This window comes from Rhinopithecus roxellana, chromosome 8 (assembly GCF_007565055.1).
Source record: "Rhinopithecus roxellana isolate Shanxi Qingling chromosome 8, ASM756505v1, whole genome shotgun sequence".
NCBI classification, from domain to species: Eukaryota; Metazoa; Chordata; class Mammalia; order Primates; family Cercopithecidae; genus Rhinopithecus; species Rhinopithecus roxellana.
Window position 1 is genome coordinate 110,109,476 of NC_044556.1, and position 24,102 is coordinate 110,133,577.

The window sequence follows — 24,102 nt, forward strand, 5'->3', positions numbered from 1 at the left end:
CTATCAAGCTTACCAACTTAAAAGATGCAAGAATTATACAACAATAGCTACTTTTTTTTTCAAATAAAATAAACATCACTAAAAAACTCTAATCTTTCTTATTTTCCAAGAAATGCGTAATGCCTTCACATCATTCTTCTTTAAAGTTTTGTAGATTCTCCCTTATTTAACGTATGAGTTGTGGCTTCTGTGTAACATCTTTTCTTAGAGTTGTGTTGGTGATGGAAAGCATTCTTCAACATAATTTCCTTCTAATTCCTTCCGATTACTATGCACTGTTCTTTGTGCCGAGCGCCAATCCAGTTGGTGCATTTTGTGAAAACTGGAGGATCATGGATCATGTTTCTTTCTTTTCCTTTTTTTTTTTTTTTTTTTTTGAGACAAAGTCTTACTCTGTCGCCAGGATGGAGTGCAGTGGCACAATCTTGGCTCCCTGCAACTTCTGCCTCCCAGGTTCGAGCAATTCTCCTGCCTCAGCCTCCCAAGTAACTGGGATTACAGGCATGCGCCACCACGCCCAGCTAATTTTTTGTGGTTTTAGTAGAGATGGGGTTTCACCATGTTGGCCAGGCTGCTCACGAACTCCTGACCTCAGGTGACCCGCCCGCCTCGGATCACCCAAAGTGCTGGGATTACAGGCGTGAGCCACCGTGCCTGGCCAGGAGCATGTTTCTTTAAACCACACGTGATACCCAGAAGGCATCATAATAGAGTTGGCTTCATCATCTTCCTTATCATAGGTTATGCTTGATTTCAAAAGAAATTGATTCCTCGACAATACACAGAAAATGCACTTAACAATCGCCCCTCAAGTTTTCCCCGGCAGATGACTGGTTGGCAGTCTAGTAAGGAATATATTGGACAAGTATCTTTAACACAAAACAGCACAGGGAATCCTGGGCCACTCTCATTGTTAGGCTCTCTTCACAGGTAAAGCATATGTTAGAAGGCTTCCGAACCACAGATGCCAAAAAAAAAAAAATTAGTTAAAATTTAAGACTGATGAAGTGTTGCCTACAAATGAAAAGGCACTCTTGTACGTCAAAGGACACTATCAGGAGATTGAAAAACAACCTATAGAATGGGAGAAAATATTTGTAACTCATATGTCTATGATTAATATCCAGAATATATAAAGAACTCCTGTAAGTCAACAACCATCACCACACCCAGTTCACAAATGGGCAGAGGAATTTTATGGACATTTCTCCAGTGAAGGTATATGCACGGCCAAGGAGCACGTGAAAAGATATTTAACATCATTAGTTGTTAGAGAAATGCAAAGCAAACCCCAAGAAGGTACCACTTCCTATCCAGTAGGATATAGCTATTAAAACAACAACAGGAAATCAGTGTTGACAAGGGTGTGGAGGAACTGCAGTCCTTGTGTGTTGCTGGTGGGAATGTAAAATGGCATAGTCATTGTGGAACGGAGTTTGGCAGTTCCTCGAAAAGTTACATATAGAATTGTCACATGGTCTAGCAATTACATTCCTAGGTATATACCCAAAAGAACTGAAAGCAGTGGAGCTGCAGGCCATTATGCTAAGTGAAGTAATTCACGAATGGAAAGCCAAATTCCGTATGTTCTCAGGTGTAAGTGGGAGCTAAGCTGAGAGTCCACAGAGGCAGACAGAGTAGAATAATGGACATTGGAGGCTCAGGAGGGAAAAGGGAATGAAGGATTAAAACACTACCTTCTGGGTACAATATATACTACTTCGGTGACAGGTGCACCGCAGTCTCAGACCTCACCACTATACAGTTTATCCACGAAACTAAAAACCACTTGGACCCCTAAAGCTATTAAATAAAATAAATAAATACAAAAATTCAGTAACTATCTTTAGAAGCACACTTTTTAATAAACTTGGGCATGAAGAAAAAAAGGCTGAATAATATTCCACCATATGTGTGTGTATATCCATATATATGTGCACACACACACACAATGTATATGTCTAATGTCACCAACTTAGTTTCCTTTCCTTCAATATTAAATGTCTCATATTTCCCCTGGACTTTTTGAGAGCTAGTTGAGAAAGTTGTGTAAGTTTACAGTGTATTATGTGACAATTTGATATATATTGTCAAATGATTAACACAAGTTAGGTGACACACCTGTCACCTGTCTTAGTTATCCTTTTTTTGTATTGTAGTGAAATAAATGTCTCATTAAAAAAAAAAAAAGAATTGAAAGCAGGAAGTGAAACAGATACTTGTATACCAGTGCTTCTAGTAGCATTAATCATAATAGCCAAGAGGTAGGAACAGCCCAATTGTTCATCCACAGATGAGTAGATAATTTGTGGTATGTACATACAGTGGAATATACATTTCATTGAAAAGAATGTATCTTTTTATCTTTAATTTTTGTGGGTACATAGTAGGTGAATATATGTATGGGGTCCATGAGATGTTTGGATGCAGGCATGCAATGTGAAATAAGCACACCATGGAGAATGGAGTATCCTTCCCCTCAAGCATTTATCCTTTGAGTTACAAACAATTCAGTTACACTCTTTTAGTTACTTAAAAATGTACAATTAAGTTATTATAGTCACTCTGTTGTACTTTCAAATACTAGATCTCATTCTTTCAAAAACTGGTTGAACCTATTAACCATCCCGACATCCCCCATACTCTCCCACTACCTTTCCCAGCCTCTGGTAACCATCCTTTTATTCTCTAGGCCCATGAGTTCCATTGCTTTGATTTTCAGGTCTCACAAACAAGTGAGAACACGTGGTGTTTGTCTTTCTGTGCCTGGCTTATTTCACGAAATGATCTCCATTTCCATCCATGATGTTGCAAAAAATAGGATCTCATTCTTTTTCATGGCTGAATAGTATTCCGTTGTGTATATGTATCACATTTTCTTCCTTCACCTGTTGATGGACATTCAGGTTGCTTCCAAATCCAATAGAATATATTATTCACTCATAAAAAGTGTGAAATTCTGACACATGCTGTTAATATAACATGGATGTACCTTGCAAGCATGTTGAGTAACATAAGCCAGACCCCAAAGGACAAATATTATATGACTCCACTTATACAAGGTACCTGGCACAGGCAAATTCATAGAGATACAAAGTAGAATGGCGGTTACCAGGGGCCAGGGGAGTAGGGAGTGGGGAATTATGGATGAATAGGTAGAGTTTGTTTGGGAAGGTTCTGGAGATAGATGGTGTGATGGTTGCACAACAATGTGAACGGGTGCAATGCCACTGAACTGTGCACTTAAAAACAGTCACAATAGGAAATTTTATGTATATTTCACCACAATAAAAATAGGAAAAGGCAGCTGATTTCTAAGGACACAAGTCCCTTGGAGTTGCTAGTTCTGTCAGACTTTTCCCCTTGTTTTCCTGAATGACAAGGATTATTCGTGGATAATAATCAGTGGATCCATGGATTTGAGCAGGACATGAAAGAATTTCCATAGATAGAGATGAAAGGGCCTTTCTGACTTGAAACCTGGGATAAGCACCGATGCAGGAGAGGCACGAAAGCTCACAGCGCATTCAGGGCGTGGTGAATAGAGGGGTGTGTGCCAAGAGCCTGCAGAGCAGGGAGGGATGTGTAGGAAGGCACCTTCATCCTCCTCACTCAGCCACCCAGCTCCAGGTCCAAAGCCACCAAATCATCTTTCTTGTCACCATCACCTGATAAGGGGGAGTCCTTCCAGATTGCCAGTCAATGTACTAACACAGGAAACCACGATCATGCCGGTCTGAGCCCATCAGGCAAGCTCCGAGGGCCCCATCTTGGGGAATAACAGTCTTGGTGGGATGGGTGCTCCACCAGGCCTCTTGGAACCATATTCAGGATCCCCAGCTGAGTGCTGGAAAGACCACTGGTCCGGAGCAGGGAGCAGGGGTGGAAGGAGCATCCTGACCTTGACAATCAGAATCCTGTTTTAAGCTTCACGCTGCTGACTAAACAGAAAGGCTACAGCACAGGGAAAGACGTGCATGTGAAATCACAGGAAGAAAGACATTTCACCAGCAAATCCATCCTCCCAAACCAGTGTGAATCTTTCCTGACGAGGTGATGTTACCATGCAGCTGGCCTGGCCTAATGAGCTGGTTTCTGTCATCTCCTGGAAGGTTACCCTGTAACCCAAGCCCTGCCCACTGACATGCAGCCTGATTGAGCAGAGAAGATTACACCTCTCTGCCTTTTATGTGCGCAAGCTCAGAGCACAGTGAATACAAATGCAACGGCTGCTTGGGGCTCACACTTGCACAGTCTATTTATTTTATTTGGATAGAGAGCATAAAATTGGCCCTACCAAACTCTGGAGGCTGGAAGTAGTCATAATTGTAATTTAGTATAATTACCAAGCCTAGACCTTTTGCCTAATCCTATTTAACCTCCTTTTCGCCTTTCCGAGGAACGTGGAGGGATAAGAGTCACTGAATAAGTTGGTTGGTAAAACTGTATTGTATCTCTAAAATCCATTTTTTTTAAAAAGAAAAAGATCAATAAATATAAATAGAAATTCCAATATTTTCTTCCCCAAAGCATCATCTTGTACCACTTGGAGAACATTAGAGGGACTCACCTGAGTTTCCAGAGCTGGAAAACAAAAGCCCCGTAATGTACCCAGTCCCCGCTGTGCTCTGTCATCTTAGGGTTTTGCTTAGGGAGAAGGTAAAAAATAGTAAATAAAACCCTTCCAGGTGTTTCCTGGCCTTATTTAGTAAACACATCTTTTTGAAAGAACTCTGAATACACTTGCAGATTTTCAAAGGCCAGATTCTACACACTTCTAATGTCAACCCTGAAGGGAGATCGTAGATTGAACTACAGAAAGGGGTGCTGTCAAAGTGCCACATCAAATATAAACTTCATGTATGTTTCTTACCTGAAACAAACACTCACACTCATGGAAAAGCACAGGAATGTTCTAAAAATGCAAGTTTATCACGAAGGCAACACAGGAGTTTCAGAGATGATGAAGCGGCGAGCCAGGAGGAGAGATCTGAGAGAAGCCACCAGGCTAGGGTAGGATTTCATTATATCAAGAATTCCACTTGGCTCTGCAGTTTCTTTCTTCCTGAGAATTATTGAAAAGTCCCTGGGGAAGGACAAGAGTAAGAAAAAATCAAGGGAGAGTCTCTGGGTTACTATGACAACATGACTCTTGACTCCATCTCTCTCACCCAGCGGTGCCTAAGTCCCTTTTGCATTGCTGCAGAGATCTCTGGCATTGGGATTAACACATGCTCGTAAACCTGAGGATGATTTAAAGTGGAAGGAGATCAAAGTTTCTAAATAGTACAATGAGCTCATCTTGACTCAACAGATGTGTAATGGTTATAATGCAACATAGCTGAGATGTTTCCATATCCCTCCCCAAGTAAAGCTGGTCACAAACCATTGCAAAGGCTCTGTAAAAAATGACAGGTCTATGGAAATGTCTACTGCAAAGCACTGATAACTCAGGATAATGGTTTGGGCCAAATACAATTTAAAAGGAAGTGAAACTTCAGACAGTGTGAAACATGTCGGAGTCGTATTTGCATTCTAAATTGCAGTAATGATATAAACATCATTATTCCTAATCTGATCCTGCAGGTGGATCAAATAAGCACACATCTATTAAAGAACAGTCTGCATGCTAGGAAGTGCACAGGGTCTTGCTACCGAGCCTTTCGGTACATCTTCGTTTCATCTTTAACTTCATTAGAATATGTAAGTTTTGGCAGTCTATTGATTCAGGGGAAACTTATGGATCTATTGTTTTCTATTTGTCTATAAGGTCCACTAATTTACTTTCTAAGTTGTTGTTTTGGGTTTTCATCAAAGTGATGACATTCCTAGCTCCTGATTATGCTAAATTGAATAAAAATAAGTATAGGATTTTCTCCTTTCTGACCTAGAGCTAATCAGTCGTACATATTGGCTGAGTTACTGCAAAGAAAAGTCAAAATGAAAACACAGCTCTTTCAGTCAAGGTTCTTAGGCTCTTATTGAGAAGAGCTCCTCAGAATCGGCCAAACTTCAAACTTTGAGAGCATGGCCCCCAATCTGCCAAGTCTGCCCAAGACTACTGACACCAACTGCAAGCAATTAGGGTCCACCTACAAAGTTAGCAGAAAGAGGCCACCCACGACCACTGTCACTTCCCACAACTGCATGTTTGGAGGGTTTCCCAAAACCACCCTCAGGCTCGTAACTCACTAGAGGGACTCACAGAATTCACAGAAAATACTCATGGCTACAATTTATTACGTTGGAAAGGATACAGATTAAAATCAGCCAAAGGAAGAGACACATGGGGCAGAATCTAGGAAGGTTCCAAAAGGGACGCTTCCATTGTCTTCAGGACACATTACATTACCTTGTCTGCATCCGTGTGTACGCGTGGAGCACTGCCAACCTAGGAGGCTCACCTGAGCCTCATGTCCAGAGTTGTTATTGTGGTTCCATTACACCGGCATCATTGATTGACTGATTTCCCATGTGGTCTAACTCAGTCTTCAGGTTGACTGGTACTGTGTGACCCCAGAGCCCCTGCCCTAAATCACATGGTTGATCTTTCTCTCGCAACTAGCTTGGACCATAAGACTATCAGGTATGGCCCATCCCACCCTAAGATCTTATGTGGCCAACCCTCACCTTCAGCAAAGGCACTCCCAATGAGTGTGATGTAGTTTACCTCCCAGAAGCTCATGGAAAAGGCCAGATCTATCTTTAGGCAAGGTCAAATTTTTTACTACCCAAGCCTGACCTGAGAAGTGCTAAATTGTAAGGGTGGAAAGGGGCTAGCTAGTGTGAGCTTGGATGGTGAACTAAATATCTGAAGAGCAATGGAAGGAACATGGAATGTTCTTAAGCAACAGAATATTTTTAGGACCATAGAGTATTAGAGTTGAAAGAATTTGGGAGATTACTGCATTTCTTAATAAGAGCATGGCCATGCAGAAGTGGCCTTGTCTCGGTAACATGATAGAAGCACATGATAACTGTCTTGTCAAGTGTGAGGGGCCTGTGTGAGCAACAGGGATTATTTTTACCCCATACAATCCTAGAGAACAAAGCTAGTGCCCATGGGTTAGAAGTTATTAAAAAGAAGATTTAAGTTTAATAGAAGGAAGAGCTTTCTAATAATAAAGACTATTCAGAATATTACACAGGCTGTCCTGGGAGATGGTACGTTCTCCCAAGTTAAAAATATTCAAGCTGAAAGCACCTGTTACCATGGCAGTGCTTTTTATTGGGAAATACAATAATCTCCCAAATTCTTTCAACTCTTAATACTCTGTGGCCCTAAACAGAGTTTTCAATCTTGACAGAATTGTATTCTGGAATTAGTGGACTATTTCTTTCATAAGTCATTATGTGAGTTATCTTGAAAATTTCTGATATCATACCTGAGTGCCATGGCCTTGGCATGAATATGCATTTCCTGAGCAGAACTTAAGAATTAGAATATCCAGAGTAATTCAGATTCTACTAGTTCTGCATGGTAATCACAGAGATGATGTGCATTGTTCTAGATAAGAAGGGATGATAAATGAGTAATAAAAGTTTTCATGGGACACATATAAGTGAACTCATGTTTTATATCCACTTCAGTCATTGCAGGCGAGTCTTGTTCAATGAGATCAAAGCAGATTGGTTAGGATTTTAACTTGAAACCTGTTACTTATAAATTTGAGTTACATCATATATTTCTCCTAAAAGATTCTATTGAGACTATTTGCTGTCTACAGCTGGTCTTCCTCAAGAAGTAGGTTGAATTGCCATGAATTTTATCTTATTCAGATAAGTAGAATGCTGGTATCTAGGATCCAGTGGATTCATGTGGCCCGAATTTCATCCAGACTTCATCCTCCTCTATGTACAGTGGTAACTATTAAAGTCATAACCGAGACTTGTTGGCTCCAGCCCATACTTGCAACGTAAAACCTCCACTTGGTGCAAACTCTTTCTCTCCAGTATTTTCCGATGTCCCTGAGGGCTCTCATGAATGCTCATCACACGTGTCCTCCTGGAAACAACTGCTGCTTCACCAGGAATAGCAGCCCCATGAGGAACCATCACTTCTCTCCTGCCTGTCAACTGGGCACAGCCACCAACGTTCCAGAGCCATCAGGGTGCCAGCTCCAAATGACCAGGATAATGTGGGGAAGAACATGTCTCTCCCACGCATTATCCTGCCTCAGAGGCATCTCAGATGATGCCACTTACACCTCAGGGTTCTATAGTGTCTCTCCTAAAAGAGATCTATGGGCAAATAATTAGATTAACCTCATGTACTCTTAATGGTTCCAGACCTCTGCCAACCAGCAGTCTTAGGATAAGCAAGACATGACCTCATAATAGGCGTGCTGGTTGGATCACAAAGGCTGGTCCCTCAGCCAGAATGGTGGTTCTCTGCAGGGTCCTCTTCTAAGCTCTCCTCGATGAGATAACTGGTCGTCTGGCACACTGCCAAATGACAGTGTTTGCAGAACCTCTAGCATGCATGCTGGACTCGGCTATTTTTGCCAATACTTTATTATACAAACCAGAGTCGCCTTCATCAGAAGACTTGAGAATTTGGCTTCTCTATCCCACAAATGTTAATGCAGTCATCTTCCCAGCATCCTGCAGGACAGACCTGCTTATGCCATTTGCAGTACAAACAGCGTACTATCTATCTGAAATTGAGCAGGAAGTACTTGAACTTCACGTACCTTTCCTTTTGAAAATGCCGTCGGGATAGCTCAGCCCATACCAAGCTTCTGGTACTTCTCTAGTGCCCAAAGCAAGGAATTCATGCCTAAGGCATTAGCATCCTTGAAGAGAGTGTTGCCAAGACAAGGCCACTTCTGCAGAGCAGATGGCTTGCCCAGAGGGGAGGCGTGTAAAGTCTTGCCTCAAACGTAGGAATGTTCAGGAAGCAGGCATGGACAGCCAGATCATCAAGTCCCTTAGAAATAAGTCAACTCAAGTAAAATAAAAATAAAGTGACTTTCCCCCTTGGAGGTATTGTTTCAGTCTGGCGCAGCTCAGCACTGTCAGAGATAATGAAGACGCTTGCTTGAGACCTAGGAGACCCATCGGGGCAGAACTACCCTCAGCAGAGCTGGTGATGGTTTCCCTCGAGAACAGCCTTTCCCACCAGGGATAAGGAACTGCGGAGGTGCTGCCCACCTTGGCCAGGAGCATTGGGCCAGGGATGGTGGCATCTTGGGACCCTGGTCCCTGGCATCTCAGGCTGGTCTCCAAGGGTCACTGGTGACCTTTCAGGGGACAAAAGAAAAGGATCTTCACAGATAGTTGGCTGTACATAGGAAGGAGGCAGGGTCAGTGGCGAGGAGGATATTTGAATAACCAGCATGTATTTCAGAGCCGTGGTTCTATCCCCGCTCTGGTCTTGCTTCCTTCTCTTCACTCTGCAGCACCTCCTGGTGGTCAGAGGGTGAATGCAGGGCTCGGGGTTTGGGGCCTAAGGCTGGGAGATCAGAACTCTTGGAGCTGGCTTGGTACCTGGTGACCCTCATCCAGCATCTCCATCTCTCTATGATGCATTCTGGCACATTGCAGGTGAAGTGGATAGAGTGTGGGATGGTTACTGGAATCGATGTAGTTCAGTGTGCTGTCCTTAAGAGTGCGAGTGGTACCAGTCAGTGCTCTCTTGGCATTTAAATATTAGTTGTAATCTTGGCTATCTCATGCATGTAAGAATTCTCTGTGTGTGTAGTCTCCATCCTTAAATTCAAACAAGGTATTGTTAAAAAAAAAAAAAAAAAAAAAGCAAGGCAGGCCTGGTGCGGTGGCTCACGCCTATAATCCTAGCGCTTTGGGAGGCCAAGGCGGGGCAGATCACGAGGTCAGATTGAGACCATCCTGGCCAACATGGTGAAATCCCATCTCTACTAAAAAATACCAAAGATTGCTGGGCATGGTGGCGCATGCCTGTAGTTGCAGCTACTCGGGAGGCTGAGGCAGGGTAATCGCTTGAACCCAGGAGGCAGAGGTTGTAGTGAGCTGAGATGGCACCACTGAACTCCAGCCTGGGTGACAGAGCAAAGCTCCATCCCAAAAAAGAAAAAAAGAAAAAAAAAAAAGCAAGACAAAACTCTCTCCCTTTTCTAGAAAAGGGCATGCGTGTGTGTGTGGCTGGCTGCATGCCTATAGTTCATGTGCCTATTTCCGTTTTTGCTGCCCAAAGCAATAGACTGTTGTGTCATCAGGAAGTCAAGAGACACCTGCATTCTCTGCTTGGTGGTTCAGTGTCTGGGACGATACTGTTTCATCCTTACTCTAGAGCAGGGGTCAACAAGCTGCTTATGCAAAGAACCAGGCAGCAAACATTTTTGGCTTTGTGGGCTACATAGGCTCTGTTAACAACCAGTCAACTCTTACTGTAGCACAAAAGTAGCCACAGACACTATGTGGACAAATAGATGTGGCTGTGTTTGAATAAAACTTTATTTACAAAAGCAGGCAGTGTGCTGGCTTGGGCCTGAAAGGCCCTGGTTGGTCAGCCCCTGTGCCACATGCTCTTTCATGCCTTTCAAAATGATTATTTATTAAAATGTGTTCATTATCCTGTTGTTCTTGTCCTTTTTCTTGTTTAATAAGAGTGTTAACTGATTTTAAAAAGACATTTTTCTAAAAGTCTGTTGTTTTTTGTTTTTGACACAAGGTCTTGCTCTATCACCCAGGCTGGAGTGCAGTGGTGCAATCTCGGCTCACTGCAACCTCTGCCTCCCGGGTTCAGGTGATTCTCCTGCCTCAGCCTCCTGAGTAACTGGGATTACAGGCGCCCGCCACCATACTCATTTTTGGTAGAGATGGGGTTTCACCATGTTGGCCAGGCTGGTCTCAAACTCCCGATCTCAGGTGATCTGCCGGCCTCAGCCTCCCAAAGTGTGGGGATTATAGGCGTGAACCACGGTGCCCAGCATAAATGTTATTTTCAAAGGCAAGTGTGGTCAGTGTAGGCGGGAAGTGAAACATGTATGCATAAACACAGCTACTTCAAAGAACAGCGCGGTCCTTCCTCAGGCCCCTGTCGGGTCCACCGTGTCCCCAGTCCCTTCCTGTGCCTGCCCAACCTGTCCTCCACAGCCAGGGCCTCCCCACCCGGCCCCTCCAGGCACCACCTTCCTCCATCCCTCCCGCCTGGCTCTGGGGTGCAGGTGGCCAGCGGCCCTGAACTCTTCTCCCTCTTTTCTTTTCAGACTTGATGCAAAGAGTAGGCTAAGTCTGTGCTGACCATTGCCCTGGAAACTCTTTTGAACCTTTCTCTTTCCGTCCAAAGACTCCAAGTTCCTCCTACAGTTTGCAGCCTTTAGTACCCTGCCTCTTCTGTCCCCTACCCTCCCTTACTTGGTTGTCTTTGTTCCAAGTTAAATGATCATCGTGGGTTGGGAAAGCTGCGGCTTTCTGTACACCATGTTTTACTCCCCAAAGGACATCTTTTAGAGTCCGCAGAGGCCCATGTGAAGGGCTCACCAGCAGCTCTACTGGTTTGCTTTCCACAAGGAGAGCTAAAGTGCCGGTTGCTAAGCAACATTAACGCGCTGCTTCTTTCCACAATGTAGACTTAAAAAAAATCGCTGTAAACATTTTACCATATGATTGAGTCACGCGTGGGGAGTCGCGGAAATACACAGGACAGGCAGTTTGCTATCGCCATGTTCTCTCTCAGTTCTGTCTTTGGTCTGTCGTCCTGGGGAATGTCACATGGAGACCCGGGGGACGTGCCTCCAGCTGCGTGCAGTGGGTTAACAAGACGACGGGGAACTTCAGAGTGCAGGCAGTCCTCATCATTTGCAGATTCTGTATTTGCACATTCACCTACTCACTGAAATATACTTGTAACCCCAAAGTCAATACAGTGGTTTCACAGTCATTCTCGGACAGGGGCAGAGGGGTGAAGACACTGAGTTGCCAGATGCATGCGTTCCCTGCCGAGACGGAGGGCGCGAAGGTCTGCCCTCAGGCTCGGTGCTCATACCGTGCACACATGTCCTTTTTGCAGTCTCCTTAGTGCTGGGTTTCATATTTTTGTGCTCTCTGGTGGCGATTTTGCTGTAAACAGCCCCCAAGAATGGTGCTGATGTCCTATTTAGGGTCCCTAAGCACAAGAAGGCTGTGATGTGCCTTATGGAGAAAATCTATGTGTTAGATATGCTTCTTTCAGGCAGGAGCTACAGTGCTCATGGGGGTCTCGTGTTAACGAATCAAAAATATGCACACCCAGAAAAAGGAAGAGGAAGTGCACAGGGCAGCCAGCTTGATGTCACCACATTACATCCTTTTATCCGGTCTTTGGTATGTTTTCTTTCTTTTCTTTTCTTTTCTTTCTGTCCTTTCCTTTTTTTGAGACGGAGTCTTGCTCTGTCACCCAGGCTGGAGTGCAGTGGCACAATCTTGGCTCACTGCAAGCTCTGCTTCCCGGGTTCACTCCATTCTCCTGCCTCAGCCTCCCGAGTAGCTAGAACTGTAGGTGCCCACCACCACGCCCGGCTAATTTTTTGTATTTTTAGTAGAGATGGGGTTTCATTATGTTAGCCAGGATGGTCTCGATCTCCTGACCTCATGATTCACCCACCTTGGCCTCCCAAAGTGCTGGGATTACAGGCGTGAGCCACCGCGCCCGGCCAGTCTTTGGTATGTTTTCTTGGGGACTTACACAGGGTCATGTGGAGATACAGGGGGATGTGCCTTCAGCCTATCTGTATGTGGGACCACTCTGGAAATTGCTAAGGTAACACCTATAGTACATGAGGAAGCGATGGAAGAGATAAAAAGTGACTGAATGTGTGGATTCATCAGATGTTGAGAAAGTGTAATGCAATAGATAGCATTGGTGTGAGGCTAGACTCCAAAGAAATTTAATCATGTTACCAAAGGGCAGGAAAGTATTAAACCCTTCTTGGCTAGTGTTTTATTTTAGAGAAATACTGAATATAATTCATTATTTTGAAGAAACATATTAAACAAAGCATCTTATTAACAAGGTTATGTATTGACCCATTGAAGAAACTTTTATCATCAGAGGTTCACAGAAACCTAAACCATATATTAGGTTGGTGCAAAAGTAATTGAAATTGGCCAGACGCGGTGGCTCATACCTGTAATCCCAGCACTTTGGGAGGCCGAGGCGGGCAGATCACCTGAGGTCAGGAGTTCGACACCAGCCTGGCCAACATGGGTGAAACTCCGTCTCCACTAAAAATACAAAAAATTAGCTGGGCATGGTGGCACACACCTGTAGTCCCAGCTACTCCAGAGGCTGAGGCAGGAGAATCACCTGAACCTGGGAGGTGGAGGTTGCAGTGAGCCGAGATCGTGCCGTTGCACTCCAGCCTGGGTGACAGAGCAAGAGTCCGTCTTAGGAAAAAAAGAAAAAAAAAAAGTAATTGAAATGACAAAAACCATAATTACTTTTACACCAAACTATATTTCCCCTAAGAACAATGGCCCAGTATTTACAAATTCAGTGTTCACAAATATTTTATAGAACACAGCTACCATGAATAACAAGATGTGACTCTATATGGGTATGAACACAACCCAATCGAGCAGAACTCACCCTTCACTACTCATGTAAGATCTGACTGTATGAACACAACCTAACCGAGCAGAACTCACCCTCCACTACTCATGTAAGACCTGACTGTATGATCACAACCCAACCGAGCAGAACTCACCCCGCACTACTCATGTAAGACCTGACTGTATCACAACCCAACCGATCAGAACTCGCCCTCCACTACTCATGTAAGACCTGACTGTATGATCACAACCCAACCAAGCAGAACTCACCCCCCACTACTCATGTAAGACCTGACTGTATGATCACAACCCAGCCAAGCAGAACTCACCCTCCACTACTCATGTAAGACCTGACTGTGTATGATCACAACCCAGCCGAGCAGAACTCACCCTCCACTACTCATGTAAGACCTGACTGTATGATCACAACCCAGCTGAGCAGAACTCACCCTCCACTACTCATGTAAGACCTGACTGTGTATGATCACAACCCAGCCGAGCAGAACTCACCCTCCACTGCCCATATTTAAGACAGAGCCCAAGACGCATCCAGGTGCAGTGTCTCTGCAACGAATGTGTGCCAGGAATGGGATCTGGCTTCCTCGTTGAGTGTGCTGTACATGAATTTCTGCTAGACAACATTTTGAAGGGATTTAAATGTTTACAGCTTTTGCTCCTCCTCTATACCCTGTACCTCACCACTTTCATCACTGGTGATTTTGCTGGAAGGGAAGCCCCGGTATATTCTTACATTGCTCTGGAACTGAGCCTTAGTGAGCCCAGCGTCTCCAAACTCACACCTTAATTGGTCCCCGATGGGAAGGAAAAGCTATTGCTCTTATCCCACAGTCTTCCCTCCCTGAGGCCAGAAGCAGGTCACGTAAGATATCTGCTCCTGCTGACAGTGGCCTGAGTCTCCCTCAGTGTCTGCTGAGCTGGATAGTCCCTCTCCAGGGAGCTTTGCAGGGGCTGGATGATGAGACATGGACATGGGACAAATTCCTCTCATGTGGCATTGCAGACACAGCATCGAAATAGGAGCACGCGGCATGGGAAGTAGGCTGCTTATCCTTCAGGATCAGGGAACATGCCAGAGATGCAATGACATTTGGCAGCAGTTGAGAGAATGAGTGCTGTTGATGAAATAAGCAGAGGCCTTTAAAGGCAAGGCAGGAGAAATGTTGGGACAAGTATAGGAATAGAAAAACAGCCATTTCTCCAGGTCAGTTCAAAGACTTAGCAACGCTCCCTGCAAACCCCAGGGCCTCATTATCACCACTCAGGGCAATGGCCCCACCCAGCACCAGCAGAGTCCCCAGAGGAAGCCTTTCCATAGGAAGTGCTGCTTTCTGTTGTGGACTAAGTGACTGCCTGGGCCTCTCTCTCTGTTTCTCCCCTGGTCTTCAGGAATAGGAATGCCTTTTCCTTCCCTGCTACTAGGTGCAAATATGCGAGTTAAGGGACAATGCCAGCTTCTTGGCTAAAGGAACTGTGCAGGTATTAAAAACCCACAGATCTTCAATGCAGGTTCCTGGTAGGGAGACTCTTTTTGTGTGGGAACCCTGGAGAAAGGCCACATGTGCAGTTAGCATACCGAGTCACCAGCCACAGAGCTGTTTCTCCAGATCCCCTCCTCTTGTTTCTATCCCCAGGCCTCATTATGTGTAATGTCGTAGACACACACGCACGGGAACACCCATCACAGCCAGGACAGAAGCGCCAAGGGAGGTGCTCTGCGTGAATTCCATCTTGGAGTTAGAAGCACTTGCTCAGTGCTTGCCAACTGCAAATAGCCCCATGCTGGAAAACGATGCTAATTAGTATGCCATTAAAAAGGGGGGGACCACCACCCACAACAAAATGGCCATGTGCAGGCCTGAAGCCCTGCCCTGAGGACCACAGGGAAGCATGGCCGCTAATGCAGCCTAATTCACTTTGTTTGGCAGAGAGAGCAAGCTCGCCATGTTGCTGCGGGAGTCTCTGGGGAACATGAACTGCCGTACCACCATGATCGCACACATCTCGGCCGCGGCCGGGAGCTACGCAGAGACCCTGTCCACCATCCAGATTGCATCGAGAGTCTTGAGGATGAAGAAAAAGAAGACGAAGGTAAGGAGTCACAGCGGGGTGTGGTGGATGAGGGAATCTTTGGAGCTGTGCCCTGGAACGGAGTCAGAAAAAGCCAAATCAACGTTGCCAATCTCTCAGCATCAGGAGATGCGACTTGGAGCTGACAGCACGTGGCTCAGGGTCCACTTTGGGGCAGGGAAACCTTGGGGCTGATACAAAGTCATGTCCCCTCCCCACACCTGGTGCTGGCCCTGGTCACCCAGCCTGGACCCCTGACCGGAAGCACCTGGTCCGCTTTAGAGATTATAAATGGATTGCTACCTCAAGAGGAAAACACTGGAGGGATGGAAAATAATGTTTTTCTCATGCACTGCCTTGGTCCTCTGTAGATGGAGACTGTCCTTCACGGGGTTGGCGCCAGAGTATTCTCAACTCCCTGTTCTCAGGGCCCCTCCCCTGCTGCATGTCCAGGAGTCATTCCCTGGCTGCTGCTTTTGTCCTGGCATTCAGTGGTTCCTGGATGATACTGAGTCTGCTAGAAATCACTGGGTTCATTTTCTCAGGTGGAGGCCAAGCCAGGACAGTGGCAGGGTGACCAGTATTTGAGGAAACTGTCATGATCGCGGCCACTCAGTGGCAGGGGCAGCTGCTGATGTGGGGGCCTTTTTTTCCTCCTTCTCCATTTTGTACCTTTTTTATCTTTAAATAGTGCTTCCTAACCAGTGTTCCATGGCACAGGGTGTCAAACACTGGTGACCCAGCAGCCCTTAGCTGGTGAGGCAGGGCCTGGATGGTCACCTCCTTTCCTGAGCAGCTTCTGTTTCCCCAGTGTGCCACACAGGGCTTCCCCTTCCCAAATGCAGCGGTGATGTGAGACTGGGCACGCTGGCATGGCACCCCCTGAGTGGCTCACTTGCGGGAGATCAACCAGGGTGGCTGTCAGCAGCCTGCGTCCAGTCAGGGGCCTCCACCACTTGCCGCACACAGCTGGGCTCCCGGGAAAACTGCCATGACAGGGTAGTCACATTAACTGCTCGCTCTCTCTCACAGTACACATCCAGCTCCTCCGGCGGGGAGAGCTCCTGTGAAGAAGGCCGCATGCGCAGGCCCACCCAGCTGAGACCCTTCCACACCAGGGCCACGGTGGACCCCGACTTCCCCATCGCTCACCTGTCCAGCGACCCCGACTACTCCTCCAGTAGCGAGCAGTCCTGCGACACTGTCATCTACATCGGGCCCAACGGCACGGCCCTCTCTGACAAGGAGCTCACCGACAACGAGGGCCCCCCAGACTTTGTCCCTATTGTGCCAGCCCTGCAGAAGACCCGGGGCGACAGCCGGCCTGCAGAGGGAGGAGAGACTGCAGCCAGCAAGTCAGAAAGGGACTGCCTGAAGTGCAACACGTTCGCTGAGCTGCAGGAGAGGCTGGACTGCATCGACGGCAGCGAGGAGCCCAGCAGGTTTTCTTTTGAAGAACTGCCTGCTCAGTCTGGGCCAGAGCAGGCAAGCAGAGGCCCCCCGTTAAGCCAAGCAGCTGGGGCAAGCCCACTCTCTGAGTCTGATAAGGAAGATAATGGGTCCGAAGGTCAGCTGAGAGAAGGCCCAGAAATCCCAGCCTCCAAGATGCAGAGGAGTCACTCACCTGTGCCCACCACAGCACCCGCCCATAGCCCCAGCCCGGCCTCGCCCAGGAGCATCCCAGGCAGCAGCAGCCAGCAGAGCACCTCTCCGCTCGTGCAGAGCCCCAGCCTCCAGAGCAGCCGGGAGAGCCTGAACTCCTGTGGCTTCGTGGAAGGCAAGCCCAGGCCCATGGGCTCCCCCAGGCTGGGCATCGCCAGCCTGTCCAAGACCTCGGAGTACAAGCCACCCGGCTCTCCTTCCCAGAGATGCAAAGTCTACACCCAGAAGGGGGTCCTACCATCTCCCGCCCCGCTGCCTTCCTCGGGCAAGGATTCTGGCGTGGCATCTAGTGAGTCCTTGCTGCAGCCCGAGGTGCGTACACCCCCGGTTGGAATGAGCCCCCAGGTTTTGAAAAAATCCATGTCTGCTGGGAGCGAAGGGTTCCCGGAAACTCCTGTCGATGATGAGCCACAGGCAGCTACTCCTCCAGAGTCCAAGAAGGAGATCCTGAGCACCACGATGGTGACGGTGCAGCAGCCGCTGGAGCTGAACGGTGAGGACGAGCTGGTGTTCACGCTGGTGGAGGAGCTGACCATCAGCGGGGTCCTGGACAGCGGCCGCCCCGCCAGCATCATCAGCTTCAACAGCGACTGCTCTGTGCAGGCCCTGGCCTCGGGCTCGCGGCCCGTCAGCATCATCAGCAGCATCAGCGAGGACCTGGAGTGCTACTCCGGCATGGCCCCTGTCTCTGAGGTCAGCATCACACAGTTCTTGCCCCTCCCCAAGATGAGCCTGGATGAGAAGGCCCAGGAGGCAGGGAGCAGACGCTCTTCCATCAGCTCCTGGCTGAGCGAGATGAGTGCGGGCAGTGAGGGGGAGCAGTCGTGCCACAGTTTCATAGCCCAGACGTGTTTTGGGCACGGGGAGGCAATGGCAGAACCCGCGTCCTCGGAGTTGGTCAGCAGCATCCAGAACACCTCTGTGGTGTGCAGAGAGAAGCCCAAGGCCAGCCCCAACAACCTGCTCATCCCGTCTGAGATGGGAGATGACTCTTTCAACAAAGCAACCCTCATCAAAGGCTGCAAAATATCCACCCTGGGCAAGGCCATGGTCACCATCTCCAACACGGCGAATCTGAGCAGCTGCGAGGGGTACATCCCCATGAAGACCAACATCACAGTTTACCCCTGCATTGCTGTGAGTCCCCGGAACGTCCAAGAGCCCGAGGCCCCCACTGCCACCCCCAAAGCAGACCCCGCATTAGCCCAGTCCCAGGAGAGTAAGGAAAACAGTAGCAAGAAAGAGATGACATTTGAGGACCCCTGGCTGAAACGAGAAGAGGAAGTAAAAAAAGAGAATGCTCATCCCAGTGAAGAAGGGATTAGGTATGAGACTGCCACGGGCCCCTCGAACGCGGAGACCAGAGCTGAGCAGGAGCAGGACAGAAAGCCCAGCCCGGGCGACAGGCTCAGCAGCAGCAGCGGGGAGGTGTCGGCCTCCCCCGTCACTGACAACTTCAGGAGGGTGGTAGACGGGTGTGAGATGGCTCTGCCTGGTTTGGCCACCCAGAGCCCCATGCATCCCAACAAAAGCGTCAAGTCCAGCAGCCTTCCCAGGGCGTTTCAGAAGGCCAGCCGGCAGGAGGAGCTGGACAGCCTCTTCTACTACTGCGCTGCTGAGACCAACGGGGTGGGTGCAGCCTCGGACACCCAGCCCTCCAAGGCTACCCTGGAGAGGAAGGTGGCTTCCCCCAAGCACTGTGTCCTGGCTCGGCCCAAAGGGACTCCCCCTTTGCCCCCTGTCCGAAAGTCCAGCCTGGACCAGAAGAACCGGGCCAGCCCTCAGCACAGTGCCAGCAGCAGCGGCACCAGCAGCCCCCTGAACCAACCAGCCGCCTTCCTGGCGGGCCTCCCAGATGAGCCTAGCGGCAAGACGAAGGACGCCAGCAGCAGCAGCAGGCTCTTCAGTGCCAAGCTGGAGCAGCTGGCCAGCAGAACCAACTCCCTGGGCAGGGCGACGGTCAGCCACTACGAATGCCTCTCCCTGGAGCGGGCCGAGAGCCTGTCCTCCGTGAGCTCCCGGCTGCACGCAGGCAAGGACAGCACCATGCCCCGCGCGGGGAGGAGCCTGGGCCGCAGCGCCGGGACCTCGCCCCCCAGCTCCGGGGCCTCCCCCAAGGCCAGCCAGTCCAAGATCTCCGCCGTGAGCAAACTCCTCCTGACCAGCCCCAAGGCGCGCAGCCTGTCCACCTCCACCACCAAAACCCTCAGCTTCTCCACCAAGTCCCTGCCGCAGGCGGTGGGCCAGAGCTCCAGCCAGCCCCCCGGCGGGAAGCCCATGTCCTGGTCCACGCAGTCCCTGAGCAGGAACCGGAGCTCAGGCCTGGCCTCCAAGCTGCCTCTGCGGGCCGTCAATGGGCGCATCTCGGAGCTGCTACAGGGCAGCGCGGGCGCCCGGGGCTTGCAGCTGCGGGCCGGGGCCGGGCCCGAGGCCGAGGAGCGCGGGGGGGCCCTGGCTGAGGACAAGCCCGCGGCCGCGCACCTGCTCCCGTCGCCCTACAGCAAGATCACGCCCCCGCGGAGGCCCCACCGCTGCAGCAGCGGCCACGGCAGCGACAACAGCAGCGTGCTGAGCGGGGAGCTCCCGCCGGCCATGGGGAAGACGGCCCTGTTCTACCACAGCGGCGGCAGCAGCGGCTACGAGAGCATGATGCGGGACAGCGAGGCCACCGGCAGCGCGTCCTCGGCGCAGGACTCCACGAGCGAGAACAGCAGCTCCGTGGGCGGCAGGTGCCGGAGCCTCAAGGCTCCGAAGAAACGTTCCAATCCAGGTAGGCGGGGGCACAGCGACGCGGGTGAGGCAGGAGGCGGGTGGGCGAGCTGCCCGAACCCCACGGCCAGGCGGTCCCGTGCCCGTGGGGAGAGGGTGCCCGGGCCTGGCCTCTCCTTTCCCACGGCCCGGCACCCTGCAGGGCTCCACCAGGACATCACCGCGGAGGGTCCCTCTGTGAGAAACTGCCCTGCTGAGTGCCGTCATCAGCCTTAGGACCGTGAATCCCTGGGTGCTGGGCAGGGTGGAAAGGCGGGGGCGCTGATGCACACAGCAGCATGACCCGCACCTGCTCGCTACGGGGAAGCCTGGCTCTTCTGCCTTCCGTTCCCTCACCCCGTGCCCCTCTGCTCCGCAACCAAGGATCCTATGGACTGTTTAGCGCCTGTTGAGGGATCAGCTGAGGGACCTACCCTCATGACCTAGTGGCTTCAGAAGCCGCTTGTGTGAGGTTGGTGGCCTCCAAGACTCTGGCAGCCTCTCTCAGGGATGTGGATAATGCACAGTTTGTCCCTTTGAAAGTGCAATGGTTGAGGCCCTTCCTCCACCTCCACCCCAAACATACTTGTGGACAGTCACGTTTGCACATCTGCCACAGGGGCTGCCGTGCCCCCCCACTGCACATACCATGGTGCTTGAAATGCATGATTTTGGAGACAGTCTTTGCCATTTCTCTTTTTTTTTTTTTTTTTGAGAGAGAGAGAGACTCACTCTGTTGCCCAGGCTGGAGTGCGATGGTGTGATCTTGCCTCACTGCAACCTCTGCTTCCCATGTTCAAGTGATTCTCCTGCTTCAGCCTCCTGAGTAGCTGGGATGACAGGCATGCACCACCATGTCTGGCTACTTTTTCTATCTTTAGTAGAGACAAGGTTTCACCATGTTGGCCAGGCTGGTCTCAAACTCTTGACCTCAAGTGATTCACCCATCTCAGCCTCCCAATCACGCCTGGGATTACAGGCGTGAGCCACTACACCCAGGCAGTCTATGCCATTTTTAAGAATCTCCTATCAAAAGGCACATACTCCAGAAGAACTAATATATAAAGCCCACTAACTTGTTAATTAGAGTTCTGGGTGGCACGTGACAGTAAGTTATGATGGGCAAGGAGAAGAGGACCCAGGCCACCGCTGGTGGCCCTGGAGGTCTTGGGGTAGGTGAAATGAAAGGATGGTAATGAGAGAAAAAGACAGAGGCAAAAGGTACCAAGAACAACTGAAGCTACTTGAGAATTTTGCCTGGAACCATCTCTGCTCTTAAGTGGCTTCCAAAGAAATTGCCCCTGCTCATTCTTTAGTCTAAGGGCTTTAAAAAAACGAAATGAAACTTACGCAGAGCCCCACATGCAATGCTATGCCTTGGCTGAAGCCAGGGCGGCCGGGTTCCTGCCCTCCTGGCCTGTCCTCTCCCCTCTCACTGCTCTTCTGTGCAACACTAGGCCCTTCACACGCTGTCAGAAGCCAGGTCCCTGCAGGGATCAGTGCCCGCAGCATACCTGGAAGTAAAAGATGGGGTGAGTGACAGATGTAGGGTCTCCCCCGCAGCATATTTGGAAGTAAAAGATGGGGTGAGTGACAGATGTAGCGTCTCCCCTTTCCTGCTGCTCCAGCAACTGCCCCACAGGCTTGTTCTCTCAGTCATGGGGTGGTTTCTTCCTGTTCTCCCATCACAGGCGAGCACAAACTCTGGAATGTTCCAACCCAAATGTAAGGGCTGTGGTCAGTGAACATTATAAACCATTCATCTTCCTAGAATCAAAGAAATCCACCTTAAGGGACCATGTGGGTATGCAGATGTAGTTTTATGATATGGACAGCCCCATCTGCTCACCTCATCACAGATCACAGAACTTGGCCATGGGGATGTTAGGCTCTAAGCATGGTAGGGAATCATCGTGGCTGTCAGTACCTTGACGTCTATTATTTGCCAGGTGGGGTATGCTTCAGTCTTTGATGCTCTTTGACTCTGCTTCACTTCACCCTTCCATTGCAGAGACAGCACTTGGAGCAGAACCCCATTTAAGACAAGTCGAAAAGGCAGAGCCATTCCATGTAACATAGCGGCTGCTGTGTCTTACGGCCAGGGCCAAGGGCTTGAAACGTATGGATGGTAGTAAAAATAACAAGCAGGAAAGCATCTGCCGACCTTCCCAGTACCTGGTTAATGAACACTTGTTATTCTAATCCACGCAGGCTCGGTCTTCAAAGTCCAGATGACTGTGTGGCCACATGGCCACGTATGTTTCAGTATCCCACAGTGCTTTCATGCACTCAAATTTAGTGTCTTGCGTCTACCAGTCCATTTCATTATTTCCGTGGCTTTCACAGGTTTTTTTTTCCAAGACTTTTATTTTTTGGTTTGGCGGTTACACTGGAGTAAAGAGGAAGAAAAATAACTGCTTGACGAGCAGGCAGCAGGCTCCACATACGCCCTTGCTCTGGGCTAAGTGCTTTCGTAAATGCTGTCCTCTAGGAGTCTCTGGTTAGGTAAGGCTATTGGAGGAAAACGGTGTAAAATTAAAATGCCAGGGCAGGTGCTAGAAATGGGATTTCACCTGGAGTGCCAAGAGAAGACCTTTGTCATGAGCTGCTGTTGATCCAGGTTCCATGATGGATGTGGCAGTGGAGACGTGCTCGTTTCAGGTTAGGTGACCTTGTCTTGCTTATTTATGATTATTATTAAGAGAAACGGTGGCTGTCAGACATGATCAGCATAAATCAAGAGCAACTTCTTTAAGAGAAGCTATAAAATTCCTCCAAGGAGATTCCTAACTAGATGGCTAGAGTTTACAATTATGAGAGGTGTTTGGAACCAGAGAGGAGACATCTTTTGTCTGAGATGGCTTATTTCCTTAGTAAAAATGAACTAGAACGATTGGGAAAATAACCTTGACCTCTCTGATTCCTTTGTAGTATATGTAGCAGCAGAAACGACCAAACATCACAAGGGTTCATTTTCGTCTTCTCATTCTTGGAGGTCCCTGCTGCTGCGTGTGCACAGGATTGGGCTTGTTCCACCGGCCACAGCAGGCTGCCGTGAATTCAGTTAGACGAGATCGGGCGTGTTCAGGGTGGTATGGCCGTAGACCGTGAATTCAGTTAGAAAGCAGGAGACTTAGAATCTTGAGCTGTGTGACCTTTGGGGAATAACTGTCCTCTTGGAGCTTCAGTTTGCTCATATGCAAGTAAAACGAGAGGATTGGTAGATAATAGTCATGGTCTCTGTGCTGCCCACATCATAGGAGACTATGCAGATAAGTTAAATAATATTGATGGTCATGTGGTGACCATCATGATGGTCATGGTCTTTTCCTTAGAGCAATCTGTAGTCGGTGGGATTTATTTTCAGCTGTTAAACATTGACCAGGTGTCTTCTGTGCTCTTAGAGCTTGGTGATATGGAAGTTTCTGGTTTGTGGGTGGAGGTGGAGGCAGCCGGCACAGGGGACAAGGCCACCGTAAGAAGTTTGTAATCTAATTGGAGAGAAAGGGTGAAAATCATGGAATAGAGAACAGTGAACTGGGTGCACTGCCAGATGCTGAGAGGGGTAGTGAAGACCCAAGTAGAGAGAGCATTTAGACAAAGCTGGATCCTGCAAAAGGCAAAGGCTGCAGAGAAACGTTGGGATTGAGCTTGGTGTGGGAAGGTGCTTACACTGGGACAGGCAGAGAGGGTGCAGGGCACTGAGGCTGAGGCAGGAATGGGACCACAAGCTCCCAGCAGCAAGAGCCTGGCCTGTGGGCAACACAGTGAGAATAACTCAAGGAGGGGATAGTCCCAACAAGTAGAGCAAGACACTAGGAAACATAGGCCCAGATCAAGTCACACCTGGAACATCCGGGAACTACAAGAACAGTACACATTATTCTATATTCTACATAGTTCTATAAGGAGATACAATATATTATTGTAGGTGGCAGTGGGGAGTCATTGCAGGCTCTTGACCAACAAAGTGATAAGGTGAGAGAAATGATGTTGCTTTGATTGATGGATTTTCATTGCTCCATCCACAGTTCCTTGCCAGCCCCTCTATGGTCAGCACCATGAAATTGTGTATAGCCCAGAGCTAAGAAT

The 24,102-nt window shown here is 48.7% G+C and overlaps 1 protein-coding gene across 1 annotated transcript in view; it reads left to right on the top strand.

The window, feature by feature from the left end:
• The window catches only part of KIF26B (kinesin family member 26B), a 555,398-nt gene that overhangs the window by 520,282 nt on the left and 11,014 nt on the right, over nucleotides 1-24,102 (top strand). Inside the window, exons 11-12 of the mRNA XM_030936739.1 lie at nucleotides 15,459-15,621; nucleotides 16,633-20,032. Of these exons, the coding sequence (XP_030792599.1) occupies nucleotides 15,459-15,621; nucleotides 16,633-20,032 (3,563 nt within the window). The remainder of the gene's footprint in view (nucleotides 1-15,458; nucleotides 15,622-16,632; nucleotides 20,033-24,102) is intronic.